The sequence below is a fragment of the Mercenaria mercenaria genome, chromosome 3 (assembly GCF_021730395.1).
Source record: "Mercenaria mercenaria strain notata chromosome 3, MADL_Memer_1, whole genome shotgun sequence".
Taxonomy (NCBI): domain Eukaryota; kingdom Metazoa; phylum Mollusca; class Bivalvia; order Venerida; family Veneridae; genus Mercenaria; species Mercenaria mercenaria.
This window is the reverse complement of record NC_069363.1, coordinates 24955768-24978483: the sequence shown is the minus strand read 5'-3', so window position 1 is coordinate 24978483 and position 22716 is coordinate 24955768. Positions and strand designations below refer to the sequence as shown.

Genomic DNA, 22716 nt, shown 5'->3' with positions numbered 1-22716 from the left:
CAAGGTTTTTCTATTATTTGACCTACTGACCTAGTTTTTGATGGCACGTGACCCACTTTCAAACTTGACCTAGATATCATCAAGGTGAACATTCTGACCAATTTTCATGAAGATCTCATGAAATATATGGCCTCTAGAGAGGTCATAAGGTTTTTCTATTTTTAGACCTACTGACCTAGTTTTTGATCGCACGTGACCCAGTTTCAAACTTGACCTAGATATCATCAAGATGAACATTCTGACCAACTTTCATACAGATCCCATGAAAAATGTGGCCTTTAGAGAGGTCACAAGGTTTTTCTATTATTTGACCTATTGACCTAGTTTTTGAGCTCATGTGACCCAGTTTCGAATTTGACCTAGATATCATCAAGATGAACGTTCTGACCAATTTTCATGAAGATCCACTGAAAAATATGGCCTCTAGAGAGGTCACAAGGTTTTTCTATTTTTAGCCCTACTGACCTAGTTTTTGACGGCACGTGACCCAGTTTCGAATTTTACCTAGATATCATCAAGATGAACATTCTGACCGATTTTCATGAAGATCTTGTGAAATATATGGCCTCTAGAGAGGTCACAAGGTTTTTCCATTTTTAGACCTACTGACCTAGTTTTTGAAGGGACGTGACCCAGTTTCGAACTTGACCTAGATATCATCAAGATGAACATTCTGACCAACTTTCATAAAGATCCCATGAAAAATGTGACCTCTAGAGTGGTCACAAGCAAAAGTTTACGGACGGACAGACGCACAGACCCACGACGGACACCACGCGATCACAAAAGCTCACCTTGTCACTTTGTGACAGGTGAGCTAAAAAGACACTAAGTTGTTACTTGACCTCTGACCTACAAGTGTGAACTTGGACTTAATGACCTGGCTCATATGCTTCGCAATCATCTGGATAATAATCGATGTCAGTTTTAGAAATATGTTACAAGCAGTATAGAAGACATGGAACAAACACAGTTAAGCTGTTTGGCCTCCGACCTCTCAGTGTAAATAGTGGTAGTTTGGTGCCCACTTCAACAATTTGTCATGACTTTTAGTTTCATGTGAGAATCCAGCTGTTACTTTTAAAGCAGTAGGTTTATGAAAGGTTTCAGTTAGCACAATTCCTTTATTTATGAAAATACAACTGACATTAATCCTAACCAACTTCAAACACAGCAAAACTGATCCTAGTAATGTACTTACTTGATAATGAAAGAGGTGAAGAAGTTATAGCACTAGTATCACTATTGAACACACCGTCTGACATAGGGGAGAGGGGTGAGGGTAACTGGTAACCTCCTGTCGGAGTTGAAGCACTTGATGCAAATATATCTATATTTAATAAATCTACACCAGATTTGCTTGTCACAACACTGAAATATATATAGAAAAAAAATCAATGACTCATATAGAACAACCAAGACCCAAACACAAAATACTGACACAAAATAAATCTCTTTCTTTTTCTCATTACTGCATAAAACTACAATGACCCTAGCATTGGCAATTTGATAAAGTGTTGGTGAATTTTATCTGTTTCTTTGAATAAACATATTTGAAAGCTGGCAAAATAGTGGCTCATATGGCACAACATAAATATGAAACAATTGGAAACAGACAATAGGGAGTATTTTCTAAGGCAGTCACAAGACAGCTGATAAGAATTTGCAATGAACAATATATGTACAGATTTCAAGTTTACTTATTAACTAGAGATGCTTTTGAGAAAAGCGCATGTCTCCCACAACTGCCCCTATGAAAAATGTTAGTTTCTCTAGATGTTTTAGACGAGTGGATCCAATTAGATGGTCTGGATGAGTGGATCCAATCAGTAATTCAAGGGCCATAAATCAAAAGTGCCTGGGCAGATTTGGCTAGTTATCGAACTTGGGTAAGGTCTTATGGCCAGACACATTCTGTTCAATCTGACTTGAGTACTTGATCTTCTAAACGAAGATCTGAAAACGACCCATTCACATTCCTCTTCTGTATATTTTGGATTTCCAGTATTGCTATTTTTACTTTATCCAATCAGACAACTTGTTCGAATGTCAAAGTGTAAGAAAAATGTGCAATCATTCCAGGGCTCGAACCCAGGACCCGTCGCTTACAAAGCAAGTGGCCTACCGACTGAGCTAACCGGCTATCTGATACATTATGATATAAGAATTGTAAATATCAAAAGTCAAGGCTACAGGTAGATTTGCAAGATGTTGTAAGTTAGGCTCTGATTGGTTAGCGAAAGGGTCGTCAGAACGAGGCAATGAATAGGTCGTTCTCAGATCCTATGCGTAGCGTTATAGGATATGTACTTTAGTCAGATTGCATTCTGTTCAAGTTTGGTGAAGATCGGATGAGAAATGTTCGACTTAGAGAGCAGACAAGAGTAAACAGACAGATTTTTTCGGTAATTCAAGGGCCGTAATTCTAAAATGCCTGGACCGATTTGGCTAGTTATTGAACTTGGCTGAGGTCTCATGGTCAAACAAATTTTGTTCAAGTTTGATGAAGATTGGATGAGAAATGTTCGACTTAGAGTGCGGACAAGAGAAACAAGAGGACCATGATGGTCCTGAATCGCTCACCTCTTCCCACATGACCCAGTTTTGAGTATGACGTCGTTTTTTCTATTATTTGACATAGTGACCTAGTTTTTGAGCTCATGTGACCCAGTTTTGAACTTGACCTAGATATTATCAAGATAAAAATTCTGACCAATTTTCATGAAGATCCATGGAAAAATATGGTCTCTAGAGAGGTCACAAGGTTTTTCTATTATTTGACCTATTGACCTAGTTTTCAAAGGTACGTGACCCTGTTTTGAAATTTATCTAGATATCATCAAGGTGAAAATTCATATCAATTTTCATGAAGATCCATTGAAAAATATGGCCTCTAGAGAGGTCAAAAGATTTTAATAATTTTAGACCTACTGACCTAGTTTTTGATCGCAGTTGACCCAGTTTCGAACTTGACCTAGATATCATCAAGATGAACATTCAGACCAACTTTCATACAGATCCCATGAAAAGTATGGCCTCTAGAGAGGTCACAAGGTTTTTTTATTATTTGACCTACTGACCTAGTTTTGTAAGGCACGTGACCCAGTTTCAAACCTGACCTAGATATCATCAAGGTGAACATTCTGGCCAATTTTTATGGAGATCCATTCATAAGTATGGCCTCTAGAGAGGTGACAAGGTTTTTCTATTTTTAGACCTACTGACCTAGTTTTTGACCGCACATGACCCTGTTTCGAACTTGATCTCGATATCATCAAGATAAACATTCAGACCAATTTTCATACAGATCTCATGAAAAATATGGCCTTTAGAGAGGTCACAAGGTTTTTCTATTATTTGACCTACTGACCTAGTTTTTGGCGGCACGTGACCCACTTTCGAACTTGACCTAGAGATCATTCAGATGAACATTCAGACCAACTTTCATACAGATCCCATGAGTATTATGGCCTCTAGAGAGGTCACAAGGTTTTTCTATTATATGACCTACTGACCTAGTTTTTGAAGGCACGTGACCCACTTTCGAACTTGACCTAGATATCATCAAGGTGAACATTCTGATCAATTTTCATGAAGATCTCATGAAATATATGGCCTCTAGAGAGGTCACAAGGTTTTTCTATTTTTAGAACTACTGACCTAGTTTTTGACCGCACGTGACCCAGTTTCGAACTTGACCTAGATATCATCAAGATAAACATTCAGACCAATTTTCATACAGATCCCATGAAAAATATGGTCTTTAGAGAGGTCACAAGGTTTTTCTATTATTTGACCTACTGACCTAGTTTTAGATGGCACGTGACCCAGTTTCAAACTTGACCTAGATATCATCAAGGTGAAAGTTCTGACCAATTTTCATGAAGACCTTGTGAAATATATGGCCTCTAGAGAGGTCACAAGGTTTTTCTATTTTTAGACCTACTGACCTAGTTTTTGATGGCACGTGACCCAGTTTCAAACTTGACCTAGATATCATCAAGATGAACATTCTGACCAATTTTCATGAAGATCTTGTGACATATATGGCCTCTAGAGAGGTCACAAGGTTTTTCTATTTTTAGACCTACTGACCTAGTTTTTGAAGGCACGTGACCCAGTTTCGAACTTGACCTAGATATCATCAAGATGAACATTCTGACCAACTTTCATAAAGATCCCATGAAAAATGTGACCTCTAGAGTGGTCACAAGCAAAAGTTTACGGACGGACGGACGGACGACGGACACCGCGCGATCACAAAAGCTCACCTTGTCACTTTGTGACAGGTGAGCTAAAAAGGCCGATTTTTCGATAATTCAAGGGCCGTAACTCCAGAATGCCTGGACCGGTTTGGCTAGTTATCGAACTTGGCAGAGGTCTCATGGTCAAACATATTTTGTTGAAGTTTGGTGAAGATCCTATGAGAAATGTTTGATTAAGAGTGCGGACAAGAGGACCATGATGGTCCTGAATCGCTCACCTGTCCCCACATGACCCAGTTTTGAACTGAGTATGACGTCGTTTTTTACTATTATTTGACATAGTGACCTAGTATATGAGCTCATGTGACCCAGTTTTGAACTTGACCTAGATATCGAGATAAAATTCTGACCAAGTTTCATGAAGAACTATCTGGCCTAATGACCTAGTTTTTGAAGGCACTTGACCCAGTTTCAAAATTGACCTAGATACCATCAAGGTGAACATTCTCACCATTTTTCATGAAGATCTCATGAAAAGTACGGCCTCTAGAGAGGTCAAAAGGTTTTTCTATTAATTGACCTAAGGACCTAGTTTTTAAAGGCACGTGACCCAGTTTCGAACTTGACCTAGATATCATCAAGGTGAACATTCTGACCAATTTTCATGAAGATCTCATGAAAAGTATGGCCTCTAGAGAGGTCACAACATTTTTCTATTTTTAGACCTAATGACCTAGTTTTTGACCACACGTCATCCACTTTCGAACTTGACCAAGATATCATCAAGGTGAACATTCTGACTAATTTTCATGAAGATCCATTGAAAAATAAGGCCTCTAGAGAGGTCACAAGGTTTTTCTATTTTTAGACCTAATGACCTAGTTTTTGACCGCAAGTGACCCAGTTTCGAACTTGACCTAGATATCATCAAGATGAACATTCTGACCAACTTTCATACAGATCCCATGAAAAATGTGACCTCTAGAGTGGTCACAAGCAAAAGTTTACGCACGGACGACGGACGCTGCGCGATCACAAAAGGTCACACTGCCACTTTGTGACATGTGAGCTAAAAAGACCGATTTTTGGTAATGCAAGGGCCATAACTCCAAGACGCCTGGACCGATTTGGCTAGTTATCGAACTTGGCCGAGGTCTTATGGTCAAACACATTTTGTTCAAGTTTGGTGAAAATCGGATGAGAAATGTTTGACTTAGAGTGCGGACAAGCTTTGTGACAGACACAGACTGGAGTAAATCGATATGTCTCTCTCACCACTGTGTGGTGGGAGACATAATTACAGCCAACTGGATACAAACTCCATGTTTATTTGTAAGTTACAGTCAACTGGATACAGTTTTCATGTTAACTTGTTACTTACAGAAGACTTGATTTGTTACTAATAGCAAACTGTATACAGAATTCATGTTTACTTGTTAGTATTAACAAACTCGACGGCCAAGTGCCTTGTGTCTAAGGATCATTACATTAAAATGCTGTTTAGTCAAATTTTATATTGTGTACGTTTATCAAAATCATGAATAAACTACATACTCTAAAGTATCCGATTCTGACTGTGAACGTTTCATCATCATCTTCTTGTCTACTGGAGTTGTCCGTCCTTTCCTCTGAAAACAAACATTTAGTTCACTTATTAGTTTTTCATTACCATTAACAATCTCCTTTACTTGAATCACATGGAATTTGTATGCAACTTCTATCATGTATGACAAAAATGAAGTAATTAAACATAGTACAAATGTGTACTTCCACTAAAACAAGAGCTGTTCATAAAACAGTGTGCTCAATTACTCCTAAGCTTCTAAGCTGACTAAGAGCCATAACTTGGTAAGACTTATGTAACCCAATTATTTTATTACACTTTATAACAAAGTTCATTATGACCACAATTACAGTTTGCATACAAAACTTCAACAAAATTTTCTAGTAGGTCTGATGACTGGGAAGTGTTATGTGAAGTTCAGGTGCGGTTCAGGTTTGATTCCCAGTTGCTGCTGATATCCAGACTAGTGTCCAGTGCTGGGAGATTTACTTAAATTGGTACTGTTTCCAGCAATATCGGCCTATACTTTGAACGTAATTCAAACAAGAGTTATCAAGTTTCGTTATTTCAGTAAGTCTGATGACTGGGAAATGTTTTGTGAAGTTTCAATGCACCCCTTCCAGCCCATATCAACCTCGGCCTGATAACACTGATATCAAAAGACAGTAGCCTGTTATTCTCTATACAGCTTGATAGTTAGCTGCACACTTTAACTGGATATTAATTCAAGCAAGAGTTATGTAAGTAGGTCTGATGACTAGAAAGCCTTGTGTAAAGCTTCAGTCCATTACATGCAATGGTTAACGAGATTTGAACTTGCACAAAAAACTTGAACTTGAGTGTAACACAGACGCAGATGCCTAGGAGAGCTCCATAAAGCAGGACAATATATACCCGAAGTTTTAGATCTGGAAGGAAATAAAATTTAAACAAAATTTCTTTCTGGTATATATATATATATATTTTTTTTTTTTTTTTTTTTTTGGCGGGGAACGGGTGGTAATATGACAGTACATGGAAATTTGGGGGGCGCGAGGGGTTTCTGTAACCTCTGATCTCAATTTCTGACCTTGATCTACTTACCTGGTTCATGCACTCAAACATATCATGTCTTCACAACCCTACTATATGCCAAGTTTAAAGTCAATACCTTCAATGCTTATTAAGTTTTGCTCCAGACAAAAAGTATGAGGGATGGACAGATGCAAGAGTCATGACATACTATATCCGTTTTTCCAAAATTGGCATACAATAAAACACATACCCCTACTGTTGGTGAAAGACGTAACATGCCCATTGATGTTCTAATGTCATCTACATTTGCTGAAGGTTGACTTCCTGTTGGACTAAGAGGTTTAATTTGAACTTTCAACTTTTTGGCAATATCCGTGTCTGAAAATAGAATGATTGCATTCTGTTTAAGTTCAACAATTTTATTCTGGATCACAGAGTTTGCAGCAAATGAACTTATACAGTATTTACTTGTTGAATGGCTGGACGGTCAATAGTCAAAACACTTTGAACGTGGTCCAAAGAACCAAAGGATAATAGTTTTGACTATTGACCGGCAACCCATTTAGCCGAATTTTTTTTACATAGCATTAGAAATAATTATGCATATTTTTTTTCGTGTCAAGTTTAAGCGTAACAATTATGCTCGTTTATTTTTTGTCAAGTTTTGACTTCAGCCTAGCAAAATTTAGGGCTGAAATATAGTCCAGTTAACAGCACAAACTATGGACCTGCAATTTAGCTTGACTCCTTTTGTTATTTCTAAACATCAGGTATATACCAGTGTATAAATGAGTAAGCATTTTTGCTATGAACTGTGAACATGCTTTATATGTATATATAGACAACCTACCTGAGTCAGAATCAGAGTCTGACGAGTACCAGCTCTTATTATCACCATTATCTATTAAGTGGTTAAGGTAAAATACAATATACAAATACAATGGAGAAAAACTACTAAGAAAGATTAAATGCATAGACCATTAACAGAAACATGGTATTAAAGTAGTTTGGATTTGCTTAATCCAGGGTAGTTTGTTGCTTTTCTAGGTCACATCACTACAGACCTGGGCCTGTATTCATCAAAGTTTGTAGTCTGAAACTTGGGCTTTTTGAAAAAATGAAAAATATTCTGATTGCCATAATTTTCTTTGTAGACACATTCAAACTAGTAAAAACTTGCTGTTTGTAATTTATGATGTCACTATCACACAAAGTTTCTTCATGGTGTTCATTTAAGAAAGACGGAGCAAGAAGGTATTTTGGCATTTTAACATCTAAGTTCTACTGGCCCAGGTCATACGGTGACTTTAGTTATAGTGGAAGACCCCAGGCGTCCCTCCAGACATTACTTCCAGTACCATCGTGCAGGGTAGAACCACAGAATTTAAACAAAGAAGCTGAATGACTTCCTCGTATGACGGCCACTGTAACACAACCTTTTCAAGGTAAGCAAGTTTCACCACAAAGATAAAGGATACTATCTGCACTTGTCGGTCGTATACTGAAACCTTCCTCATCAACCTCCGGAGCATTCTGTGATGCCTCACCACTCTCCTGAGTATCCCTACAATAATACCAGAATTATTGTAAACTTCAGAATAAATTTTTGATTCCTAACCAGTAACAATATTACACTTACCCAGGAATATAGTCGGGATTTGACAAAACATTCCTTGTCCAATTACTTCCGACAATTAACTGGACAATGCCAATAAATGAAAGAATTTGAAACAGTGTAAGCCTGTGGATAAGAGAAAATACAAACATGACGGACAGTTATGTATCTGCATAAATAACCAGTACAGTATAAACTTAACTGTTATTTCATCTACATACGATATGTAAAGATTCTCAGTTTAACTTTCATTTACTGCAAAGATTTGAAAAGCAAATGGTTAACTTACACATTTCTGTGTCTTAATCCTGAAAAGTAAGACAAACATTACTTTTACTTACACAGATTCAGAATCTTTGTCATCTTTATCCTTTTTCTTCTTCTTCTTTTCTTTTCTCTTTTTTAAAAACCCTGCAAACAAGAAGAAATAACTCTTTCAGATATATACATAAGCAAAAACGGAGTCATCAAATAAGCATATACACACAATACTAGTATTGTCAGGACTGCATCATATTAGAGAATTAACCCAGTTTTACTCTTAAATTTTGACATTTAAATATTAAAATGATACAAATGCTGTGCAATGATAACAAAATATTCATAACTGTAATATTTCAGGAATACGTAATTCATAAGAATTGATTAAATTCAACTGCTTTTACATTCAATAGATTATTAAGATATCTCTACTATTTTTCTAGAAAACAACGCCTTTTCATTATATAACAATGAAAAATTGAAGTGTCCATCTTATGGGATCAGTTAAAACAGTAATATCTGATACGGCAGTTTTAATACTGACTTACAGTGTCTGTACTATCAAACAGACACAATTACTGTCATGCCAAACAAGAATTCAAACACATTTAATATATAACTATTGTAAAATTGAAAAGATACCGATGAAACCACACACAAGTTATAATCTTTTACAAGCCATGGAAAAAATATAATTAGCAAAGCAACTGTTATGGTATTAATAGACAGCAAACCTAAAATCAAACATGTTAACGATGTAAAATCCATTTCAAAAGAGCCAAACAGTTTACTGGGGGACCAGTATCAAAATACAAGCATTTGATTGGCTGTTTCTGAGCACAACCTTTAAATTGACCAATAGCAAGGCAACATCCCCAAACTGATCTCCAAATCTAATTTTATAACCTCTAAGTCAAATAACATTGTCACAAATTGTGACCGCAAGAATATTTTTTACACTCAAATTTCTGAATTAATTGTGGGTACTTATGGCTCAAATGAAATAAATCTTCCAGCTATATTATTGTTAAAATCTGCAAAATCAGTGTTCAACAAGAAACAAAAACAAAATGAAAATCAAATGGCAATGATAGGGGTGGTGTATCTTATTTTGCAAATTCACACAGTCACATCTGTTAATATAATACATTGTTTTAAAGCTTCATATTATATTTGGCCACATACAGAAATATAGTGATTAAATTAATTAAAATGCATATACTTCATGTAATCCCCTTTATCTACTAAAAAAATTTTTTTTCAAAAGAAAACTAATAAAGTTTACCAGTATCTCTATAACTTCTCTAAAATATGCTTACTGGCTGACAGCGTTAAGTATATTTTAATAACATTTCAATCATATAATGTATCATTTAACTTTCTAGTGCTCCTTTATGACAGACGAAAAACTTAGGCGTAAAAAAAAAAATTTGTTTCTGGTATCCCGACCTACCCTAAATTTTTGGCCTGACCCTAAATGTTTTTATGGCCATGGAGAATTTTGTTTTCAACTTTTTAACAAAAAGTTTCATTTTTTGACACAAAAATAATTTCCGAAAAGTTCCACTTAAATAAAAAAAAAAATAAATAAAAAAATTCCGACCTACCTACCCTATTTTTTTTCAGCATGTTACTGGAAACAAACAATTTTTTTTACGCCTTACAAGTTTACAAGCTATTTTTGCCACTGACTCAAAACTTCCCATAAACATAGTGCAGAAGAATTACACCAGTCAAACTGTTTAAAATACAAATTTTGGTTATCTGAGGTATCTAATGCCCTCCTGATTAAAGCCCTTAGTTACATTCCAGCCAGCAAGAATTACAAATTTCCTCACCTGACATCCTTTAATGTAGTTCCAAATTTATTCATGTGTTCAGCTATATGTACTTATCCAGCTCTGTTTATAGCTGACAGTGAACTAACCCCCCACAATTACAATTTAATTAAAATTCTGATTAGCTTTGTTTTAGTTATAAACATTATTCGAGTATTTTCAATTTGCCTGACACAGTGAGGTGAATATTAATACCAGTATTAAAAGACATTGTCAAATATTCAACTTCAATGCTTATACCTTCAAACTTTGTCTCACATTATGTGTGATTAAAAAATAAGTTCTAAGGATATATTGAAATATATGCTACATGTGAAATAAATTAAAAAACGTCAGTGTCAAAAGTCCAAACTACAGTAAAATGTAATCAAAAGAGAGCGAATTTTTGCCTAATAATTTTGAATTAAGCATAATTATGAATATCAATTTAAGATGAGCATTAAAACAACTACTGACAGATGAAATGTCTTCATGTCGACCAATTTTCTGCAGAATTTATGCTATGGTAGGTAAATACTGGAGACATTTATATCTGGCAGAGTCCAGTTATTATTTTGTTGTATTTAAATAGCTTATGTAAATATGGAAGAGAATGACAGTTTTAGCTTCTTGCTGCATTAAAACTGTCCTGATCTGCTGTCTAGACAAAAATACTGATATCTGCTTATGTTCCTATTATCACGATTTTGTCTGATTCCAAACCTCTTTAACGCCAAGGGAGGCTGAATTAAATCTGACAAGTGACTGATGTCAATTCTTAAAACTGATGAAAGTGAAAGTAATGAACAAAGTATAATGGTGAAATAAAACCTGATTACAAAATAAAATCACTGTATATATTCTACTGTGCTGCTAAAACATTATAAACAAGAGCTGTCTCCATAGGATGACACATGCCCCCGATGGCACTTTGAATGAATAGTTATGGCCGATGTTAGAGTTTAGGACCTTTGACCTATGGACCTGGGTCTTGCGCGCGACACGTCGTCTTACTGTGGCACACATTCATGCCCAATAATTTTAAAATCCATGCATGAATGACAAAGATATGGACCGGACACGCCCATCAATGCACTATCATGAAATATGACCTTTAACGTCTAAGTGTGACCTTGACCTTTGAGCTACGGACCTGGGTCTTGCGCGTGACACGTCATCTTACTGTGGTACACATTCATGCCAAGTTATCTGAAAATCCATCCATGGATGACAAAGATATGGACCAGACACGAATGCACTATCATGAAAAATGACCTTTAACGTCTAAGTGTGACCTTGAGCTTTGAGCTAAGGACCTGGGTCTAACGCGTGACACGTCGTCTTACTGTGGTAAACATTCATGCCAAGTTATTTGAAAATCCATCCATCGATGACAAAGATATGGACCGGACACGAAAATTGCGGACAGACTGACAGACCGACAGACGGTTCAAAAACTATATGCCTCCCTTCGGGGGCATAACAAACTACTGTATGTTGTAACTGAATAAGAAAGATGCATACAAAACTAAGGATTTTTAATTCAGTAAACAAGGAACAAAGCTACATGTATACTATGATTTGCATGCATTCTGAATTATAGAATATCAACACTCAGCCATTCACCAGTGTACTAATGAAGCACATGACTTTTAGCCCATAGATTCTAGATACAGTCTTTACTGAACACAAACAAATGCACAAATCTTTCTTCAAAATATTTTAAATATCTGTGTCTAAAATATCCCTAACTTGCACATGAGAACAAAGCATTAAGTGTTAATGTCACTGACACAAACCAAGCCAAAATTGTGCATTTATGTTATGTTCAATAGAGTACAACAGAGAAATTGCCAGTTTCAGATGTGACGGTGTGAGATATTACATGTTCGGGACACCCGTAGTTTGACGCTGCGACTCAGAGGCCCCGGCTGGTCGGATGGAACGGGACTTGCACTACCACTTGAGTCTAGAAAGAAATCACCATGCCCACTATTGTAAAACATGTATACAGGAAAATATATTCATTCTATTCTACATGTAAATGTATTTGTGTATACAAATATCGAGATATTACATAATCTCTATTTGGTTTTGCTGATAACAAATTATGAAATCTGTGCTGGTATTGTATTCTAACCTAGAATTTTGATGGTGTTTTATGTAATGGGATGGGAAGACATTTGCATAATATATAATACAGAGGAAAGAACTCTTATATTTACATGCATACACTGGGAAAAATTGGGGAAATTCTTTTTTATTTTCAATTATGCAAGAAGGGAAGTGATATTTTACTTTCAGCAGTTCTGTGATACAGAGCCAGTAATATTGGTATACATCTAACAAACCTTCTAACACAACAGTAAGTATTTTTGTCACTATCGTAACATATGTATGAAGAGTATAATTTTAAACATTCAAATATTTGTAGCATAATTAGTTTAGAATGATTCTGTAAAATTGAATCATGCAGAAATGCAATTTTATTCTTTTCACAACATCGCCAAAATTTCAAAAAGAAACTCAAATGTACATAAATGTTATATTTATTAAATACATAAAATTGCTTAAATTTCAGTTTGGAATTTCCAACAGTTTGTTCTACAAAAATCATTAATTTCAAAAGTGTATTTTCAATTATTCTAAAGATATTGACTAAATTACTAAAATTGTGTTAAAAGATTTTTTAAAGTGTATAACAAAGTGACTTAAAGGTGACCCTTCATCGCTCAAAAAACCAAACCACATTCGGCCAATCTGTAACACATTTCCTAACACGTTCCTACACACAGTTAGTTCTAGTTATACAATTTCTACACACATCTCACCAACACCTTTCTATCACCCCATCCCAGAACATTCAAAAGCTCACTCAGGAAAAACATAGAAATAGATTGTTACTGCTTGCATTTGAATATTTTCTCTACTTTGGAATATTTTCTATAAACAATATATTACGATCAAAACATTTCATCATACTACACCAGACATGAATGCCCCATTAAAACAAATATCAAAGGGCCAGAACTCTGAAAATTCTTTTTCTTTACCTGAATCTAATCATCAAAAGTTACCATCATATCAAAGTTTGAACCATTCACACACAAAAATTTAACTTTCCTTTGCATCAACAAGAGCAAACATATTTGCTATCAATTTTGGCAAGAGAAATAATATTCGACCACCGTACTGGTTACCCTCCAAGTACAAGAAAATTAAGACAACACTGAGCGTTTTACACATTGTGTAACAAAGCTGCGAGACGGTTAAAACAGAGAAGGATTATCATTAGAGGTCACTTACGTATTGCATCTGATAAATGCAAATTGATAAGTTTTGTCAAAACCTTGCAATAACACATTTACTGCAATTTCAATAAATGAAAAAAAGTTGACCACACACATTACAAAATATTTCTAAATCATTCTTATCTTACAAGCTTTAATTATGGTATGCATTAATTTGGAATTTTTGTAACAGTTTTGTAAAAAAGAAATTAGAACGTGAAAAAAAAATATATATTTAAAATCATGGTACGCAACAAGGCATATCTGTAATGTTTTCAACTAGTTTTAAGAAAACTTACAGTAAATCAAATATTTTAATGTTTGCTTTTGATCAATTTCTGGTAAATTCACGGTTTTACGGTGACTTAAGATGCAACTTGGTAATTATGTTTTAGGCCATTAAAAAGATATAGGAAAGAGTTAAGCAAATATTCTATAGATCATACCCGTAAATATGGCTGAATCTGGAAAATATGCAAGTCAGTAAAACAATTAAATAACCGGCACATGCACATAAATTGTTGTCTTTCGCTCGTGTTCTGTATCAAATATGAGGAGCTCACAGCTGGTCAATACTGTACACACAGGAATCATTGTTTATACTTTTTGTCTGATATATACAGATTATATCAACTATCATTTGGTATCATCAGTTCTAATGTATATTATTACCACTTTAATAACCATTTTTGTTAACTTAGCTCAATCAGTTAAAATACAATCTTATGCTTAGTCACTATAAACAAAAACAACTTCCTCTCTACAGCCAAAACTGTTTCCAAACCAAACAGTACTAACATAGTTCTTAACAATTAATTGAACAAACCCCAACCCACTTCATTAAAATGGTTAGTACCTGCACCAAAACAAGCCGCATTTTTCTGGACTAAAAATGGGCAAAGCTCTCGCTTGTTTTAACAAAGCATCAAATGGAAATATTCATATAAATTTCTCAAGGCAAACCAGTGTGACATTATTAATTCAACCATTTAACTTTAACATCAGAATGCAAACAATTGCAAATAAAGAAAGTTAGAGTGATCTATAACTCTTAAGAAATTGTAACTCTGAAATCATTGCACTAACACAATGTGTATAAAAAAGAAATAACACAAAGAAACAATATATATATATATATATATATATATATATATATATATATATACTGGCAGAAACAGAAAAATGTTTGTTCAGAATGCAGCCTTCCTTTCCAATTTAAGAGATGCGCCAAGCACAATTCTCTAATCTTTAGACTAGAAATATGTCCATAGGCCAAGGCCACTATGTGATGTTAAGATACAGAAGTGCGAGTCCTGTGAGTAATGATACTTTAACAATAGTACATGTATGGTGAACTTAGGGACAAGAAAAGAAATATCACCATATACAATTATTTCACACTTAAATCATTAAATATTACATTGTCTTGTTACGGTGAAAGACTTTATTTTGATATTCTTGTATGCATATAAAAGTTAAATCCAGACAAGAACAAGAGCTGTCTCCATAGGATGACACATGCCCCCGATGGCACTTTGAATGAATAGTTATGGCCGATGTTAGAGTTTAGGACCTTTGACCTACGGAGCTGGGTCTTGCACGTGACACATCGTCTTACTGTGTCACACATTCATGCCAAGTTATTTGAAAATCCATCCATGGATGACAAAGATATGGACCGGACACGCCCATCAATGCACTATCCTTTTAAAGTCTAAGTGTGACCTTGACCTTTGAGTGACGTCTACGTGACACTGGTGTCTTGCGCGCGACACGTCTAGTCTTACTGTGGGTGACAATTCATGCCAATGTTATTTGAAAATCCATCCATGGATGACAAAGATATGGACCGGACACGCCCATCAATGCACTATCCTTTAACGTCTAAGTGTGACCTTGACCTTTGAGCTACGGACCTGGGTCTTGCGCGCGACACATCGTCTTACTGTGGTACATATTCATGCCAAGTTATTTGAAAATCCATCCATCGATGACAAAGATATGGACCGGACACAAAAATTGCGGACAGACTGACAGACTGACAGACAGACGGACGGACAGACGGTTCAAAAACTATATGCCTCCCTTCGGGGGCATAAAAATGAAATAAATCTTTGACCCTTACGGTAGTTCTGCATGTTTGATAAACCGGAAGTGATGGTGTAACGTCATTTATCCAGAAAATGTAGAATAAAGTCTGGAGAAAATAATTTTATGAATTAATGGCAACCTGTGAGTAAACAGCAACATTACTATCTTTCTAAAGTTTAAATATGACATTAAAACATCTGACATCTTGAATAATTCCAAATAATGTCTTAAAACCAGCTTGAAATGTGCGGATCACTTTAATCATGGGCAAATATCTCAAAAACAAGCATATGGACCTATACATTTTATTTCACCATATTATAGGCCATATGTTTATGACTGTGAGAAGTTTCATTAAAAACTACATTGTAGAAAAATTTCTATTCGCGAAAATGTTATGAAAATTGTGATTTTCCCATACACTCCCATTATGAAAACTTGCGTGAGATCCAATTTTTTTCAAGTCTAGCAAAATATCAAGCACACGACCCTAATCAAGCACACGACCCTATCTTTTTTATTTGCTGAATTTTCTAAGTATATTATGAAGTTTTGAAAAATCAGGGTTTAATCAAATTCTACATTGTAGATAAAATTTTGATCCAAACGTGCAGAACGACCTTAAGTGTGATCCTGACCTTTGGTTTAGGGTCTAAGTCTGGCACTTGACACATCATTGTTTGTGCTAAGTTATATGAATATTCATACATTCATTCAAAAGTTGACCATGACCTTTAAGGTAGGGGTATGGGTCTTGAACATGACATGTCCCGTTACGTTGAATATTTGTGCCAAATTATTTGAATGGCTAGGCAGCTTAACGATGCAGTAACAAAGTTTAACTTATGTCATTTCATAAACAGTGCAAATTTATATCGATATTCTAGACCTTAAAAATTCACAAAAATGATATATTTGGATACGCCTGGTGCTGCAGGAACACAAGTATCAATGATTTCAGAGTTGATCAAAGCATTACCACTGCCTACTACAGAAGCTGTACAAACCTGCTTTACTTCTGTCGCTGATACTGTCTCTTTTCTCACTGCTACCAGTATCTGGAGACATTGGTCTCGCTGATGGTAAACTTGACAAATCAGGTTCAACAAACTCTAGTGGACCTGCAATAAATAAAAAAAAAAACATTTGCTGAAGATAATGCATTAGTAGTAAGTAAATATGCAAGTAAGATGGGATGATTACAGGTTTTATTTGATACTTCTCTAAGCTGAAGTACTAAGATTCTCTTTCATGCCAACTGGCAGACGGCTACTACAGGTTAATACATACATGGATGTTCAAGGAATGTTTTAATGAATCCTATAAATACTGTTAACAAAGATCTTTCTATACAATCAAGGCAAACTGGCATTTCTTTCCTGACTACTAAAAATAATTATACCTATCCTTCAGTTTTTCAATGCAATGTTGAATAACTTGTCCTTGAAGTGGTTAGTTTTTAATTACTTTCAGTAACACTTGACTTATCTGCCATGAAAAACAGTAGTGAAAACTTTTGCTGTAACATTTTTGATATATTTTTAATACCAAATTAATGCCTCACCCGACATGTTTACCTAGGTTAGAGTTTGACATGTTATTTAGTGCTAACTGGGAAAAAATGTGCTTAGGAATGTATTTATAAGAACTCAACACAATAATAATTATGCAACAAATTCATTTTGTATACATTTTATGAACTTGATTCAAATGAGTTTTGGCACTGCTGATACTCTTTGTTTGCCTGTCTGGTACAAGTTTAAAGCCAATATTTCAGTCATGCAGAGGTTGCCAGTTAACCAATATTCTTAAATTTTTTATCAAGACTCACAACTTTCTCAGGAACTAAAATTTACTTACTTCATGTCATAAATCACCTTGCATATGGATGAAATCTGTAACATTGAAATTCATATAGCCTAGTGCTTTACCTAATGAGCTGACAGGACAGTTTCAACCTCAACAGAAACAAACACTGCACAGTGCACACCATAATGTAACACTTCTGTCACGATTTAAGACTTTTATCACAATGTAAAGACTTTTACGACAATGTAGTTTTTCTCATGTTAATATATTTATAATTTTTCAATACCACACACTACAAACCTTAAAGTGGTTGAACAGCTACTACAAGTTCAACTCACACAAACATTATACTATAACTTTCCCAATGAATAAACACAAGATTTAGATACAAAACGAAAACTAGAAACATTATCTGACATGCGGTAACTATTATCACAGACTCAATCTTTGTCTGAAATTCTAAAAAGTAAGCTGAATGTAGGAAGAAATGATATTTATAATATACAGATTTATTAGTGATCCATATATCTCTTAATAAAACATACTGTGGTGTTCTGACAATGATACAGAAATTCTTTGTGTTAGTTTATGAGCAGAATATTCTACACCATATCGTAAAAGAACATGACAAAATGAATCAGTATATAGCAATGAAGCTCTTATTTAACATTTTCTGGGTAAAGGACAACATCAACTGACATTATGGTGGGATGTGGACAAACACAATACAACACTGAAGCTAAACAAATAACAGGTTGGAAACATAAGAATAGTGCACCTAAATAATCGTAGTGATGTACTTACAAATCACTGAGGAATCAAGAATAAACAGTGCAGGACATGATCATGAAAAGAAGAATTCTAACGGCCAGATTAAAATAGACTATTAAATTCGCAAGCCAAAGCGACCTGGTAACACAAGAAATTTTATACAATATTATAGTATAGCAGGTTCAAAGTTCTGACCTTACAACTACTTTATTTCAGCTCTAAAACTGCCACATCAAGTGGTTCTCAAAATTTCACTGCAATAACTGTATCAACCTTTATTAACAATGAAGCAGTCAAACTCCCAATCAATTATTCTACATCATGTAAATTGTGAGAGAAAAGATGGTAGTATGACAAAACATTAGGGAAACACAGTGCTAGCACACACACACTGGAACTACTGTCTGTTAGGTGGTTGTTATGTTACCTGGATCTACTATTGGGGCACCTTTGTATACAGCTGTTCAAATTAGAAAAGATAAAAGAAAGCGCACATTAGCTGGTATAAATTACCAAAAAAAAAAATTGTCTAAGGAAAGCAGGTATGAAATATCAACAAATATTGTATAAATACCATGCAGCCAGAAACACCTGCTGTTGTTAAGCTTATACTTCAGTTCATTTTTTCTCAATGAAATCATGCACTTCATAACCTAGCAACTGTCTAACTTGTGAAACAGGTACATGTATGTGACGTCACGCAATGGTTTCGGCGATGAACGAAAAGGTATTGAAAATGATGATTTTGTGTTAGTTAAAAGGAAGACAGTTTACAGTAAGCAGTGTTTCTAGTAGATTTTTTTGTCCTCTTCAAAATAAGACCACTCGTATAGATGCTTTGATGTTTTTCGAAATTTCTTGTTTACACAAAGTGGGCGGGGTACGGTTTTGTTTCATTCCTGTTCTTTTTTTATATATATAGGAGGTGTCATTTTTATATTTAGCCATTTTGGAGCATTATAGATAGAATTTCAGGTTCCTGTGTTTTAATATAAATATGATATAATTGATAATCACATGTGAGACTCAAACTGACACCACTACAAGATTTTCCATCAACCAATCACGGATGACTTAAACTTAAACATGAATTGTACGGATGAAACAGATCATGGAGGAAGCGGGTTTAAATGCATCTTTCCAGTTGACTTTCATGTCTTTAACTAACTCCTGGCCTGTGTGTATTGGTTTTCAAGCCTAGTTAGATCTTAAAACGTTTATAAGCAGTAAGTCAGTGGGGCAGTAGTAAGCTGGTTGGATCACAATGCCAGCCGTCTGGGTTTGATTCCCAGTTGATTATGTTAAATTACCTAACACCCTAATTTCTGGTGAAATGATATGTGAAAAAATAAGCTTAAGCTGGTTTCATAGTTTCTGTCAATTTCTTAAGAAAGAGTTTCTTGGAAAATATGCAAAAACAGTGAAAATAACAACGCCTTTAACCCTTTTATAAAATTCCATACTAATGCTAAGGTAAATGAATGGTACAGACTGGGTAAAGGTGATAAGAATTCTAACTTGACCAAAATCTTGTTTTCTACAGGGACAAAATGTTATTTTTCTAAACTTATAATATAGTATACAGTGAAAAATAACTTAAAGCAGAACTGAAAGACTGAATCAATGACATGCTAATAAAAGCTGCCTGCTTCAATATAACCTGTCGAAAGTAAATTACAAATCTGAAATAAATACACTGATGCTTGTGGGGATACCAGTCTAAAATTATCAACACCTACTACTGACTACTTAACACCCAAACTATAGAACAAGTATAACATGGTTCTGAAATTTATCTAGAACTATCCTAAGAATGCTTATTTACATTTTTCATTTTTTTTTGAGTGATAAAAAGTCTCTTTTTTTATGACAATACTTGCAACAGTAAGCAAATTGTAACTTTTGTGTAATTTTCTTAATGAGACTCATTGTGTTATACAAAGATAATTGATTCACAGAATGGGGTTAATAAAGAAATTCCTATAAATCTACTGCATTTGCTTTAGCATAACTTGCTGGAATGTTCCACTGCCAGTATTTACAAGTTTATGTTCTCTCAATGTTCAGGTGTATAGTAGACAACACAATTTGTTATGAAGAAAAGTACCTGTGAATTCCCAGGTACGAGGTGCTGTGTAGAAATTCAAGATAAGTAAAGCAATATTTTAACAATTATCAAAGCCTACACCAGCCACTATTATAACAGACTGAATGATTTTCTGTTGCTGTTTTTAGCAAAGGCAGTGAACTGTGTTCATGTGCAAGGCAATTATTACTATAATCAAAGCATCAGTAAAGCGATGTTCACAAACATTCATGTCAATATGTCAAGAAAGTATGGCACTACTTTGAAATGCAGATGTTTTCTTTTTCCTAAATTTCAACAGTTTCAGACTACAAGCATCCCTATTAAAATTGCATAACAGCGGAAAGCTGGCTAGAAGCAAGAATGTCTTTGGACGGATTCTTAGGAAAATGTAAACACACAATTTTACAAACTTCTAATTGATATCTGAAGTCATTTTGAAGAAACGATACTGATAGACACATGTGGTTGCGGGTAAATGAATTTTGTATTTCTAATTTTCCACACTAAATATTTTGAACTTTAAAACAGGACATATTTTCTAGCATAAGATATTGAGAGACACTTTAATATTCCCATTTAAAGACTGGACACTGACTGTGGACGGTGATACAGGGAATACTAACCTGGCTTCTCCTTGCCTGTAGATTTGACCTCTATAAAAGTTTCTAACAACTTCTGTACAGTCAGTGAATCACTGCTAGTTCTGAATTCTTCTTGTGCCTACAAAATAACATCAGCATCCAAAATATCAGTATCATAAAAAAAAAAAATTTGACTTTTCTATGCCCTTTTTTTCAATCGTTTCAACAGTGCTGTCTTAGCATATATGGATTAACTTGTATATTAATCTGGACAGTTAAAGCCTACATACATATACATTATAGCAATCAATTCCTACTCAAAATATAAAAAATATGCTTTTAAAATGGTTTCTTGTAAAATGTATCTGTGTAAGTTTGTTTTTGGTTCAGCACTGTTTTCAACAGTATTTCAATTATTCAATGGCAGCCACTTAAACTAACTAGTGTTCTCCACAAGTAAATGCCAACATCTTTACATGAATCAGTGGTGAATGATTTGAGATACAGGCTTTTCTTGAACCATCATGGAAAACATGCCTTGTCCAGGGATCAAACTCTCCACCCAGTGATCCATAGATCTGCACTCTCATTACTGTGCTAAGCAGACTGGTTTAACTGCATCCTTGAGCTAACAGGTGTTTACAGACTTGGAAAGAAAATGAATCTGTTTTCATAATAAACACTGGATAAATAAAACTGGGTAAAAAAAGGAAAATATATCAGAGATGTAATATCTTGACCATCATATGAAATATATGTCTAAATCTGAACTGTAAACTTACTTGTCCAAACAGGACATGTTCATTCTGCATAGCTCTTGCATAGGTATCAATAAAATCTTTCATTTGACATATATGTTCCTCTTCTAACTCTTGGAAATGCTGAAGTCAAAAACAAACATTCATTATTTTATCTCTATGTACTCCTTTTAAAACAATTACTCTTTTTGTTAATCTGACACTTTTATCTAATATACAGTCGAGTCCACTTAATACGAACTCGCTTGATACAAATTTTCGGATTAAACGAACAAAGTCCGAATTCCCCGGCCGAGTCCTTCTATTTTCTTTGTAAAATTATTTCGGTAATAGCGAACTCGCTTGATACGAATAATCGGTAGATACGAACACATTGTGGAAGTCCCAATAAGCTTAAATATTATACTTTTCCATCTTTTGATACGAATTAATTTTAGAAGGCCAGCCTATTTTCTTTGTAAAATTATTTCGGTAATAGCGAACTCGCTTGATACGAATAATCGGTAGATACGAACACATTGTGGAAGTCCCAATAAGCTTAAATATTATACTTTTCCATCTTTTGATACGAATTAATTTTAGAAGGCCAGCCATTATAAAATGTGTTGAAATAATAATATGGTCAAGCTTGTGCCACGTGGGAATTGGACAATGGAGTAGTTCACACTTATTCACAAACAAACACTCGGTCCTTTGTGTATCATGTCAATATAAAACAATTTAATCAATTGACAGGTCAAGATTTAAAGAGGTGTAAATAATTCTAAACACATTATTGACATTCTAGTGTCGATACAGGTAGGCTTTCTTACAAACTTTTATACCTCTTAGAATGCTTGTTATATAGTACA

At 34.8% G+C, this 22716-nt stretch overlaps 1 protein-coding gene across 9 annotated transcripts in view; it reads right to left on the bottom strand.

The window, feature by feature from the left end:
* The window catches only part of LOC123525878 (F-BAR domain only protein 2-like), an 83459-nt gene that overhangs the window by 23479 nt on the left and 37264 nt on the right, over nucleotides 1–22716 (bottom strand). For 2 of the 9 annotated variants that reach the window (XM_053538031.1, XM_053538032.1), the window contains exons 9-20: nucleotides 21890–21988; nucleotides 21150–21246; nucleotides 18865–18897; nucleotides 16865–16978; nucleotides 14213–14230; nucleotides 12362–12445; nucleotides 8740–8809; nucleotides 8262–8347; nucleotides 7634–7684; nucleotides 7034–7161; nucleotides 5760–5833; nucleotides 1202–1371 (exon numbers count right to left, since the gene is read on the bottom strand). In XM_053538031.1, the coding sequence (XP_053394006.1) occupies nucleotides 1202–1371; nucleotides 5760–5833; nucleotides 7034–7161; nucleotides 7634–7684; nucleotides 8262–8347; nucleotides 8740–8809; nucleotides 12362–12445; nucleotides 14213–14230; nucleotides 16865–16978; nucleotides 18865–18897; nucleotides 21150–21246; nucleotides 21890–21988 (1024 nt within the window). Of the gene's footprint in view, nucleotides 1–1201; nucleotides 1372–5759; nucleotides 5834–7033; nucleotides 7162–7633; nucleotides 7685–8261; nucleotides 8348–8739; nucleotides 8810–12361; nucleotides 12446–13782; nucleotides 13792–14212; nucleotides 14231–16864; nucleotides 16979–18864; nucleotides 18898–21149; nucleotides 21247–21889; nucleotides 21989–22716 lie in introns of all 9 variants that reach the window. The other 7 variants (XM_053538037.1, XM_053538038.1, XM_053538033.1 and 4 more) reach the window with 7 other exon arrangements.